The sequence below is a fragment of the Anoplophora glabripennis genome, unplaced genomic scaffold (assembly GCF_000390285.2).
Source record: "Anoplophora glabripennis isolate ALB-LARVAE unplaced genomic scaffold, Agla_2.0 scaffold10, whole genome shotgun sequence".
Taxonomy (NCBI): Eukaryota; Metazoa; Arthropoda; class Insecta; order Coleoptera; family Cerambycidae; genus Anoplophora; species Anoplophora glabripennis.
Window position 1 is genome coordinate 1,681,118 of NW_019416481.1, and position 12,958 is coordinate 1,694,075.

Genomic DNA, 12,958 nt, shown 5'->3' on the forward strand with positions numbered 1-12,958 from the left:
ATAGGGGTTCTGAAAGCGTGTCTGCCTTCACAGAGCCTAATCCAAGAACAACAAGGGAGGGGGTCAAACCTAGCTAATGTTAAGGAAATGTAATGTAAGTCTGTAAGTGGCGGTGACATAGGCGACAACATAACACACCGAAAAAGAATTGTATTTTTAATGTCACAACAGATTTCCGTTGAAATACATATAATATTAATATACAGTGATTCAGAACTTATCCAAAAGAAAAAAAAAATCTGGATGTACAAGGGACTCTTACAAATACAATTTTCTAAAGAAAAAATTAAAAAGGGCAGTTCAAAAATGATTTAAAAATACACTTCTGCACGACATTGGAAACTGGTCCACTGTAAAACTTGACCTGGCACGACGCGACCGTCATGGTGGCAGTGATAAAAACGGACAAAAACTTGAAAGAATTTCGCAAGGAAAGGAATAAATAAGAATTTTATAGCACCTATTTTATATCAGCAAATTCAACTGATTTTGCCGCTGTTATTATTAATTAATAAAATTAATTTGTGTTTTTAAATAATAAAATAATTTGGCATACCTGATGTTACAATTGTTCAAAATTTTGTCCACCGTCACATTTGGGTCTGTCTTACTCGGTTTCTACGAACTAACACAAATGTTGTCTTATTTCACCATAACACAAATGCTTCTTCATAAATTAAAACGATATCCATTAACACCGAGTTGCTATACACACAAGCCATTTTTGACACTAACTACTAAAAAACTATTGTAAACACTATGGCAACGATAACTGTAAAATCGGATTTCAGTCGCTGAGGCCACGTGGCTCTACACGTATTACGAATGACTACACTTGTCCAGCTATGTAATAATTTTTTTCTCGGAAACTAAGGATTTTACAAAACAAAATTTTACCATATTGACTCCATTTCTCATGCCGCATCTATTTTTTTGGATAAGTTGTGAATCACCTTGTGCTAATATTAACATATTAAAAGTCAAAATAAATTCCTTTTGGAGGAAAATAGCAGTATTTTTTTTAATTGGAAAATATTAAGTATTAATATGTACTAAATACATATTTTTTAAGCCAAAGTAGCACTTTGATCTAGTTTTTTCGGCAACATTAACAAGTACGACGATAATCATTTTAAACAATTTTAAAATCTGAGATATTTTGTAAAAAAAAAATCGGGATAGTCATGGATTTTTTTATTTTATTTTTATAACAAAATTCTCACGCAATATTTAACTATAAACAAAACCACACATATCTAACTTTGTAGCTGTTTTACTTTCATGAACTTACTAAGGTCAAATTTATTCTGGCGTTAACTTTTGGAACATCCTGTATATCAAGTACATAAATCCATACAATATTATCGGTTACGGTGTGCACGTGGCGGTTGCATAGCAAGGGCGTCAGTTTTATCAAAAAGAACATTAATAACACCATCTTTGTCCTGTTATGAACAGAAATGTAAATTATATAAACTTCACTCCGGATTAAAATGATAAATTAACAGAAAAATATGAATTCATTAATAATAATTAGAGTTTCTGCGAGACTAGGAAGACAATGAACATGAATTGAAACATTCGTTGAAACGAAAAAGAAAAAGTTTCATTTCAAAAACGTATGGTATTAAAACCGGGTAAAGTTACATGCGATATTTGCTCCGTTAGAGGAAATTGAAATTGGAAATTATCCTCAATACGATTTGAAGCCTTTCCGTTCCTATTTAAGTTCGACGCGTTCTGCTGCGCAACAATTTTTAATGCAGTTACTTTTTCCACTCGCCTTACTATGTAGTTCAAATAATAAAAATCGAAGAGAATTTGTCGACGAGATACAGAAAATACTGACTAATATTAAAAATGGATATCGAAAAAAGAACAATTTCCTTTTAACGTTTTTCCATTGCATCATATTTTCCTGAATCTCTATATTTTACGGTGCATTCATTTAAATTTTCCAGGATTTGATAGAAAAAGTGTTTCCAATTTAATAATGGCTATTTAATATTTTCCGTCTAACGCATAAATAAAATCAATTTTATTAAAATGAACGGTTTGACATGTTGAGTACATGTAAATAAATGTGGACGGGGCGCGTTGATTTTATTTATTCGATTCAAATAAAACCGATTAAAGCAAATAAAGTGCGCAATCCATGCCCGTTTTTATATTTCATGTAATGTTTTAATTAAATCTGCATTTGCAACGCAGCGCGTTGTAAATTTTTATTTTCACCAGAAATATTAAATTGCCAGTTTGCCATTATTAAGCTGTAAATCATGGCAGCTGTATTTGGCATTAAATACGCCGCGTTAAAACTTGTGAAAAACTAAATAATCACTAGCTTCGTTTTTCTAATTAGTCAAAATGTCCAGTCTCTTCTACTGCACTAGTGATAATTGACTTACACATTAAATTAGGATATAAAAGTTAAATTTAAAATAAGTAGGCACCATTTTATTCAACAGAAATCTTGTTGGAAACCTGCAGTTAAAATAAATATTCACAACAAAACCTATATAGTTGATGATGATTCAATAACCCATTTTTTTTTTTTTTCAGAAAATAACCCCAATCCTGTTGCTCCTCAACAACAACTCGAAGAAAGTGAAGAAGGTAACTTCAGTGTTTATTCTGCTTTACCAATAATTTGCTACAACTATTTCCTTTTCAGAGGACTATGATGACGATGAAGAAGAAGGTCCTCAGTACTCGGAAACAGATTTTAAATTTGAGGATTTCACGAAAAGGTAACTTGCTTTCAATAGTATTTATTTATTGCGTATTGCGTCTTTATCTTGCACTACAACTGACAGCTGTTTCCATGCAGCACAAACATTTAATTCGGTACACATAACGTTTTATTGATTTTTTTAATTTTTTCCTCCCCAGACTGCCCCATCCAAAAATAGTGCGAGCCTGCGGACTGGCATTAGCGCGCTTCGAGACAAATTCAGTGAACACGAACCACTGTATCGTTAAATTGCTGCACAGGATCGCGTTCGACTGTAAAATGTACGTCATGGTGTTTCAAGTCAGTATTTTTAGGTCCTTCCAGAGGATATTCCAAATGAAGGAGTTGCCCCAGAACAATGTAAGTTAGAAAAACGTTGCGGTCCTTAAAGACATTGTGATAATAAGGGGGCTTAACATTCCTTTAAAATAAAAGTTCTTAGGAATCTACTAGATACTGAAACACATAAAAAATGTTAAATTTGTAATTTTGCAGTCAATTTAACTCGACTTGCAAAATTCATTTGAAAAACATTGAATACTAGGCTCCTAGTAGCTAGTCCGTAAGTCTGGAAAGTGTTTACAGCGGTGGTCATGGTTAACGTCACGCAGCAGTAAAAGACGGAGCGAGACTAGCGCATATTTACTGTATAGTTTAATTAGTATCTTCCATTTTATTCGAAAAATGAGCCATTATTGAGTAATTATTTTTTAACATTAAAAAAAACCTTATTTGCTAGAAATTGATTATGAAATAAAATACAGGGTCGGAAAGTCCCCATGGTTCATCGGCCGTTACGTGAGAGCGATAAAGTAAGTCATAGAAATCCGTGCGATAGAGAAAGATGGCTATAATGAAGGCGTCTAATAGTTGGATCTTATTTGTGGAAGGGCGAAATGGGCGGTGACTATTAGACGCCTTCATTATAGCCATCTTTCTCTATCGCACGGATTTCTATGACTTTCTTTATCGCTCTCACGTAACGGCCGATGAACCATGGGGACTTTCCGACCCTGTATAATATAATATCATGAAAAGTCCAAAAGAAATCAATGGTGTAAGAATTTTAAATTTTAATAAATAATAAGTAATAATCCACTGGAAATATTGAAATTGCTATGCCAATGAATCTTTTTTTAATTATATTTTTAACAAAAAAACTATTTTTTATGAGGCGAAGTGTTTTGGTGTTATTTTTTATTTATAATTACTCAAATATCACTCGTTTTTCGAATAAAATTGAAGTAAACTTTTTTCTTAGAAACGCCAATCGGAAATAGAAACACAAAATATTCAGTGACACCGAAATTTTGGGGTTCTTAGCTATAGTGTCTTCCAGCAACTCCGCTACTGGTATACAGATTTGTGCAACTTAGTAAATTGTTGCCCGTAAATAGTTATAGTTGCCCCAAGTTTTATCAGTATACGTCAAACATTGTAAGAGATATTTAAATGTGATATTTTTGCATTTCAACATCGTATCTTGAAAACGGTGTTTATACGAAAATTTTTTTTATTTAAAAGTGTACTACCACCAGGCTAAAAAACAAATCTACATCAAACACATTTCGTGATACTTGCGAGAATAAAATTTTCTACAAAAGCTTTGACACACCGGAATTTGAAAATTGAGCCTAAATAGATATACCTACTCGTACTTTCAAGACAATTTTTTCTTTAAAGTAATCGATATCAGTTCCTTTATTATTGCGATTTACCTTAATGACCACTTTGTGCAAAATACAGGGTGTTTTGATCGTACATTGCACCTCTGTCAGTCACAAAAACTAGAATTGTAATTTTGCTTTAAAATCTTTCGCAGGAGTTGGTGACGTTTGCAACTTACATAATCAGACAGTTTTTGAAAGTGGCCGAAACCAACAAAATGGTTTTCATGGAAGCACTATTTTGGAAATCGACCAGAGACGCGTATGAAATTGAACAGGGCTACGGCAGCTACCGCCAACCGTAAGTGTAGCAAAAAAAGCTAATTGCCACAATACCTGGTTCAATGTCTCTTAAATTATTGCAGATCCGCCGCTTCCTGGACAGAAGATCAAGAGAACGAGTTGCGTCAATTGATGCTGGAATACCGACAACGTCAACTAGAAGAGGGTAAGTCCATAAATTCTGCAAAGAAAAAAGCGATAATACACATTAACTCTTCCAAATATTTTTCTAATTTCAAATTAATTTCAGTAATATTCATATTAATTTCTATTAGAACTGCATAAATTTATAATTTATAACCGACAAGTACTAGTGGCAAAAAATTATGTAAAAATTTAATTTTTTCATGTGAACAACGCATTGTGACGTCATTCAGTGCGAGCGAGTACATGACCTTCTTCTTATCTGTCCGCCACCTAGCTACAATTCCCGTCTAAAGTGAATTTGGATGTTTCTAGACACTTGTTACTTACTATACTTATGCTGTGGGGTCTTCTCGATTATCGATTGCACTAAATGACGTCACGAATTAGCCCGGCAACAAACACCCGTTTGAAACATAAAATTTCTGGTTCCAAGTTTCTCACTTTCTGAATTTATTCTCGTCTCATATTAGCGTACTAGCATTAAAAACTTCCTTAAATGCTGAACCAGTCTTACAATCATTTTCTTATTCTATATTTGGTCGAGATAATCTATCTGTTGTAGCTGTTTTACATTAACAATTTATTGATCAATTAATTCATGAAGTCGCTTCATCAAGAAATTGGAGAAGTGTAATGCACCAAATCTGCTGTCAAATAACTTCATGAATTTATTCATCAAGTTTTTGACGAATTAGAGCATGCTCTAATTTTCGTCAATTTCTTCGTGAAGTTCGGAAGTACCAACCCAACAGATTTCCAGCCTCAGATCAGTAATGACGTTATGTTATTGGAATACGTAAATAATTGTGTGGCGTCGTACTAGTTTTGCATTGTTTTTACTGATTTGTTACTTACAAACACTAATATTTATATAATATGTTTCAAAACGGTACCGCTGTTGTATCACTACAATTATGAGTGGAAAGGTGACATTTTTGAAATTTATTTGCTTCTTTGATTCGTTGGTAGAATTAATTCATGCGTCAAAAAACTTGACAAAGTCTGTAGCAGTGTAAACAGTGTAACAGCTATTATATAATACAGTTGGCTTAAGACAGGTAACAACCGACAACACTGATAAGCGAGTTGATACGAGTTCGTGTCCTGCACTGTAGCGGCGTAGACAAAATTTTAATTGCTCATACAAAATGTTTCCTTATCTGCACTAAAAACCTCATCATAAATGATGAATGCTATAGCAAAGAAATGTACATTTGCTATATTTTCCTCCATATCAGAAATAAAATGCCCACACTATGATTCCATGCCGCACCGCTCTCACTATAGTTTTGTTTTCTGCGCCGAGCTTTCACATATTCATAATTACGAATTAACCCCGCTAGGGGAGCGTGCGGCTGGAGAGGGGGGCGAGTCCATTAAATCTCTCCCGCCGGAACAATATAAAATTCCCTTTGTACCCGTCACGTTTGAATGACGTTTCATTTATAGACGTGGTCGGCTGGATCGTTAATAACCTCATTGACAACACCAGGACGAGGCGGGCGGTATTGGGAAAGCTCAAGGAAATGTCCCTCCTTACCGACGACTACAAAGGCAAAAAGAAGTCCGGCACTAGGGTGGCGCAGCCCCAGAGCTGGGGCGCCGAGGAGGAGACGCAGCTGCGGGAGCTGTACGAGGAATTCAAGGACGCCACCGGTGAGTCTTCCCCTTCGTACAAAAAAAAAAAGAATTTACTGTCTGCCGTAAGTCAGCGGTTTCCTAATATAAAATAGAAAAAAATGGTAGGATCTCGGGTATTAAGTTGATAAATTATTTTACCAGATTCATTCTGAAATCACTTCTGTATATTAAACTAAAACCTCTCGTTGTTTTAAAAAATATGTTTTAAAGGTTAAACAATTTCTAAACCACGTAATTCAACGTAAAAAGATTTAAATGTTGTGAGGACTTTTAATAATCATTTCAAAATGTCAGGGAAAGTAACTTACAATGTCGTTGATAAATATTATAAAAATAAGTGGTCTTAAGATGGAACCTTGCGGTACGGTACGTCTCATATTTTTTTATTGGGCTAAGATTGTCGAGTCTCTATCCCCAAATTATATATCGGTTAAGTGGATACAAAAGAAAATATTATTTTGAGAAATCGTTTTTCCGCATTTAATATCAAAATCTATTCTACAGAGTCTACAGAAAAAAAAATGCACACACTTGGTACCATCAGACTTTTTTTTTGTTTTGACTTTTCAAAGAACATTTGTAAGGTTAGAAGTTCACATATAATAGACAATTGAGGTGGTGCTGCAAAAAAATTTTTTATTTGTAACAGCATCTACAAGCATATGAAGAGGCAGACCGAGTGTGCTGTGAGACAAGATCAGACAAAAAACAGAATACTTCTAACTATGTTATTAAACAGTTTCTCTATATAGGATATAAAAAGTTTGACTGCCATTACTTCAGCCATGAGATAGAGTAATCATAAGTCAACAAAAAAAGTTGTATATTACAGGGAAGTAAGATTAACAGTAATACAGAATATATGCACGGGGCAGACTTGTCCTACGGAAAAAACGTAAACAACTATTATTGTGAAACATTTAGTAAATTTCAAGACAATTGTTTTCCATTTTTTAAATAAAAAATAAAATGTATCGATTTTGTAGTACGAATATAGTATTGTGCTTAAATTTTAGCTCGAATTTTAGTAATTATGGATCTCTTAAAACAGGAACTTAACTTTTAATCAAATTATGAATTCGAAAAATATGTAATTAAAGTACCCAAAGATTCACGTCGTCCAAATAATCATACGTATTAAAAATAATTTAGGTACTTACCAAAAAGCAAAATTCAGTAATTTTTAAATGCACAAGTACAAAACTAATTACAGCATATGCTCCGTATGTCCACCACCATTTTCGATACACGCACGACACGTTCGAATTCAATTCTCGCGCACTCGCTGGAAAACGCCTAAAGAAAAGGAAATAGTGGTACGCAAAAAGCACTCAGACACGGTCCAATTCCAGATACCAACTGAATTGTGTATTGCTGGCTGGACAGCTTAGTACATCGTGTTATTCGCCGCGCCGTTCGCATTGCTCGATATGAATTTTATTGAATTTTAAATTTATTACAACGCTAATTATTTTTTAGAATTAAGTATAAAGAAGTTCAAAAAAGTGATAAACATTGTATTTTATGGTATTCTGTGCACGCAGTTATGTCAATATTCCTTAATTAATCGAACTTTTGTCCAACAAATTGGAGATTTTAATAATTTTTTTCTAGGAAATGGTCGAGTTTAGGACCCCTGTCATATAAGGTTTTTTTTTGTTTATTTTAATGTATTCTATCGTCTGTTAAAATTAAGGCAGTCAAACTTCTAACACCCTATATAATGAATTTCCCTGGTCTAATCACATTTTTCATATCTCATAAATCACCGAAAAAAAAAACGTATTTTATTGTAAACTCGCGTTTATTCACAGACCCACTGGGCTGCATTATGCCCAGATTGGAAATATCGAGACCAAAGAACAGGATTATCGAAAAGATGCTAGTTATGGGCCTGGTTCAGGATAAAAAGGAACTTTGGAAGAAAAGGGTCAAAGGGCCGAAATCTGGAAAGCCGAGATGTAAGTATTTCTTTCTTTAATCTCTGTATTTTTCCTATAAAGAGCCAAATTGAAAGGTGTGTCTATTTCATTCGTTCGTTATCAGCAAAAATTTATAAATTGTATAAGTGGCTTAGAATTACTCACTGATTCGTTTTCGGCAGTACAAGTTAAGAAGGGGGTGTAATTCCTGCTCTCCAAATAAATCAAATCCACAACGCTGCGTCTTATCTATATTAGGTACAAGGGAGCTAACGGAGCTAACAAATTATGACACATTTGATAAAACGGCGCCGTTATGTGGTAGGGGTCGCTTGTGTGGATGTTAAAATAACGGATGACCGCAACAAATGACACCTTACTTCGTAAAAGGCGTCTCCTTTGAACGATCTGTTTTAAAATACACTTTAAGGACACCTCACCGCATATCAAGTCATCTAATTTGCAGAGAAAAGATTTAGATGTCACCGCTACTTGGAAAAAGAGCAAACGCCTTGATAATGAATCGGGAAAGCGAAAATATTTGTTTTTAAACAAGGGACATCTGTATCGGATGAAAAACAACTTGTTAAAAGTGATATACCAAGATGAGAAAAAAGAAAAAAGGATATTCTCGTGAACTAAAATCGGTTCGCTTGGCATACGACGTCATGTGGAGGGTGATTTAAACGGTTCAATAAAGTTTATGCTAATAGTCATTCGGCGGCTCTTATCTTTTTAAAATAGCAATTTCGGAAGCAAATTTCGAATATAATCCGATGTTTTAAATTACCTTAACAAATCCGACCATTTTCCTTGTAAGCATAAATATACAAGCATCACAAGTTGTCTGTTGTACTCGTACAACTGAAAGATCGCTATTAATAGACATCAATGTCAATAATCACCACAGGAATCTAAAATTTTATAAATAGATCAGTCACAAACACGTAATACAAATATGAAGTGTACACTCCACGAATCGATATTTACTCTCCACGTGACGTCATAGCATGGTTACGAATATGTGTAATATATTCAGTTTAAAAAGATTGTTATGAAAACCTCTAACGAGTTCAGAGTTCTTATTATAGGAAAAGTTCTTACATAATTGTAGAACCTTTCAATTCTAGTTATTAAAATTCTAAATTCCTTCATAACGACTATAAATATAAGTACCTAGAACTTAGACTAGATGCAGTTAATCGTTATAAAGCGTTTGGAGCACCTGCCATCTCTTCCACCAGCTTGAGGGGGTTGGTCGCGACCCGCACTTGATGGACCACTGCCCCAGGAAATACCCTGAAATGCACATCCCCTTAATACATTTTAAATTTCACCCTACAAGAAACGCTCAGGAGCCCCCGCCCCTCATCACATCATTCAGCCTACAAGAACTAGAAAGCATGTCGAGTTGGCTATTAAACCGGGAAAACACGTAATAAAATCTGCGAGTGAACGGATACAAAAAAATGGTGGAAGACGTGGGGTCAGGTTGGACTTGCCGGCATCGACGCAGTTGGGACAATGCGGCGACTTCGCAGGAAAAGAAAAGCGACGGCACAATAGGGAATAAGACCTTACGTATCACGGGAAAACTAAGCTTCAAACCCACCGCCGCCGCCGTCGGTGAAAAGTACTAAAGGTTGCCCGCACTTTTGTTTGAGATTCTTTTGCTCCGCTCCGACGGCTCGTAAAAGGTGCGGAAGGGAGCGGAGTTTGTGTTGCGAGTGGGATTCGAAAAGATGGCTTTGTAACATCGAGGTGCGTATTTTTTCAATTGCGGTGTAATTTGCTCTAATGCATACTTGACGTTATGTAGTTTTTGTGTAAAATTTTGTATATGCGGTGTTTGCGCTGAGATTGGAAACTTTCAACGTGAATAAATATATGGTCCTTGCTTATATGGTTATATTATGGTCCTTGCCCAAGGAAGAGTTGATTATCTAGTAAAAGAGTCATTTCTATAAGTGAAACTTTAAATAAAATAAGTATTGTATAGACAGGCAAACCATTTCCATACATTCAAGACGTTCAAGACCTTCAAGGTCAAACTCAAGGCCACCAAGTGGTGGTCCCGATGACACAAAGGAACTTTTATAGTGGTCATTTTCGCAATAGTTTGCTACCCTGACGAGGTACCCACCTGAGAAGTTCGAGAAGGGTATTTGACCTTCAAAAGACCTTGAAATGAAAAAAATACTCAACCACGTCTCTAAACATAAAAGTTCTCGCTCTTTCAGAATCCAAGGTCAGGAATTGTAAATAATCATGAACATGAACTATCTTCTTCAAACAGATACCGGATTCGGATTCAGCGACCCCTAAAACATATGGGTATGGTGGTCTAGTCTGTCACATATAGAACTTTTTTTATGTGAGGCAGTGTAACATTAGCTAAATAATAATTTCAGCGTCATCATTGTACCGATACATTACATCATACAGAGTACTAAAGAGACGATAATGTGAATAAAACGACTGTTGTAACTGAGATCATCAATATTGTTCTTAAAAATTTGTATTAAAATAATAAATTTAAAATGTGGTTGCAGAGTTTTAACGGCAAATTCCATTGTCAAAACGCAATAAACCTCCTTTTATTTTTGACGGCAAGATGGAGATTATTGAAAAACTACATAATGGAGTGTTCTGTTGAGTTAATTCATTTGGGAAAATATTAAATGAAATTGCTGGATGTTTTGGTTTGTCCAAAGATCATTTGTAACTCCGCTTGCAGATGCAGGCGGAGATGTTTTATAGTTATAGAGGCGTTGTTGCTGGAAGTTATCGATGGTGGTAGAATTTTACGTAAATGAATTCAGAACAAAACTGCGATATAAAATCAAATTTTCAAACGCTAATGTGCTAAATATATTAAACTTTTCACAAGATGAAGTCTATGCTGCGATAAAACTGTTATGTTTTCAATTATATTCCTTTTTAAAATCATAAATAACACGTTAAATGCAGACTCGTTAGTCTCAAGGATTTTATATCATGTTCCTAGACTTAATTCTAGATTTCACTCCGTTTTACAATTACCCACACCTCGTACCAATTTACTAATAGCATCTCCCCTATATCAAATGATTTCCAATTACAAGAAGTATGAAGATCGACTTGATATATTTTTTCATTGTATGAATGACAAAAAAATTGTTTGTCTAGTAAATGATAATCCTTATATGTTAGTTAGCTTATTTGTTTTATTTGTCTGTTATTGTTTATCCTTAAGTTCTTTGTCTGGATTTTATATTTTGATTGCTCTATGTTATGTAGTATTTATATTTTTATATTTAATGTTAGTTTGTCTTTTTCTTTTAAAATTTAGTTAAGGTTTTCTGTTTTACCTTATCCTATAATTGGGACTTTGTCCCGTTGGATATTTAAATAAATAAATAATAAAACAAATTCAGCCAAATATGATAACCGGGCCTGATTTAATACCGGCATTTTTTATAAGGGACTGTGTCTCTGCATTTGCTGCCCCATTAACAAATATCTTTTATTTATTAATAAAAACTTCTTGTTATCCTGAATGTTGAAAACTGTCTAGAGTGTGTCCAGTGCACAAGAAGGGCAGTAAGAATGAATTGGTCAATTTCTATTATTTACAATTTCTCCAAAATATTTAAGATTCTATTTCATGGCTTTTTATACAGATTCTTGTCTGGGCTGTTGTCGTGGGAGCAACACGGTTTCATTAAGGGCAGATCCATTGTTACTAATCTTGTCCAAAAAACTTTATTATTAGCGAGAAACTTGACAAGTTGAAACAAGTCGATATTATATATACCGACTCCAGTAAAGCTTTTGGCAGACTCGACCACGACCTCTTACTGTACAAACTAGATGGGTTTGATGTGTCCAAATCACTTTTGCAACTTTTTGAATCGTATTTACAAAATAGGTATCAGTTTATTCAGTATCGTGGTTTTAAATCGTACAAGTTTCATCAAATATCTGGTAAGCCTCAAGGATCTATACTATACAAGTACACCATTTAATATGCAGATAACCTTAAGCGAAATAAACATCATTGTCGATCTCTTTTGTTGTTTGGCTAATGATTTAAAAAATGATTTATTATATAGTCATATATGCCTTATAGTTTGTATAGTTTTCATAGTTCATTTTTCTCTCTTTTAACTTTTTTTATATTTTATTACTAGACTTGACATATCGCCTGTTGGATGTATATTTTAAATTAAAAAAAAAAATCCGCAGATAGCCAGTTAAACAAGGAAGCAATCTCAAACAATTTTTTTGAACATTTCCCTCATGTCGGCAATAAAATTAAAAATTATTACTTAAAACAGGATGAAGATTACATTGGAACAACATTCTGTTTCATCGGCTGTGATTGATGTAATTGTTCACTAAATTTTATTCAACCAATCAGCCATCGCATTTTCTCGAGCATAGACGTAATGGTTTGTCATTGTTCATTGTAAACAAAACATTAATATTGGTGACGCCCTGCAAAGCTCGCCGGTCACCTGACTTGTAAACATTATGAAGGCGCCGTACTACATCGAGGAATTATGAGTAGCATAGAATTCTTA

General features: G+C 34.3%; 1 protein-coding gene across 1 annotated transcript in view; it reads left to right on the plus strand.

Moving 5' to 3' along the window:
* LOC108904053 (protein timeless homolog) overlaps positions 1-12,958 on the plus strand; it is a 307,033-nt gene that overhangs the window by 264,557 nt on the left and 29,518 nt on the right. The window contains exons 10-16 of the mRNA XM_018706438.1: positions 2,563-2,616; positions 2,675-2,750; positions 2,893-3,094; positions 4,557-4,702; positions 4,767-4,849; positions 6,280-6,486; positions 8,286-8,432. Coding sequence (XP_018561954.1) covers positions 2,563-2,616; positions 2,675-2,750; positions 2,893-3,094; positions 4,557-4,702; positions 4,767-4,849; positions 6,280-6,486; positions 8,286-8,432 — 915 coding nt within the window. The remainder of the gene's footprint in view (positions 1-2,562; positions 2,617-2,674; positions 2,751-2,892; positions 3,095-4,556; positions 4,703-4,766; positions 4,850-6,279; positions 6,487-8,285; positions 8,433-12,958) is intronic.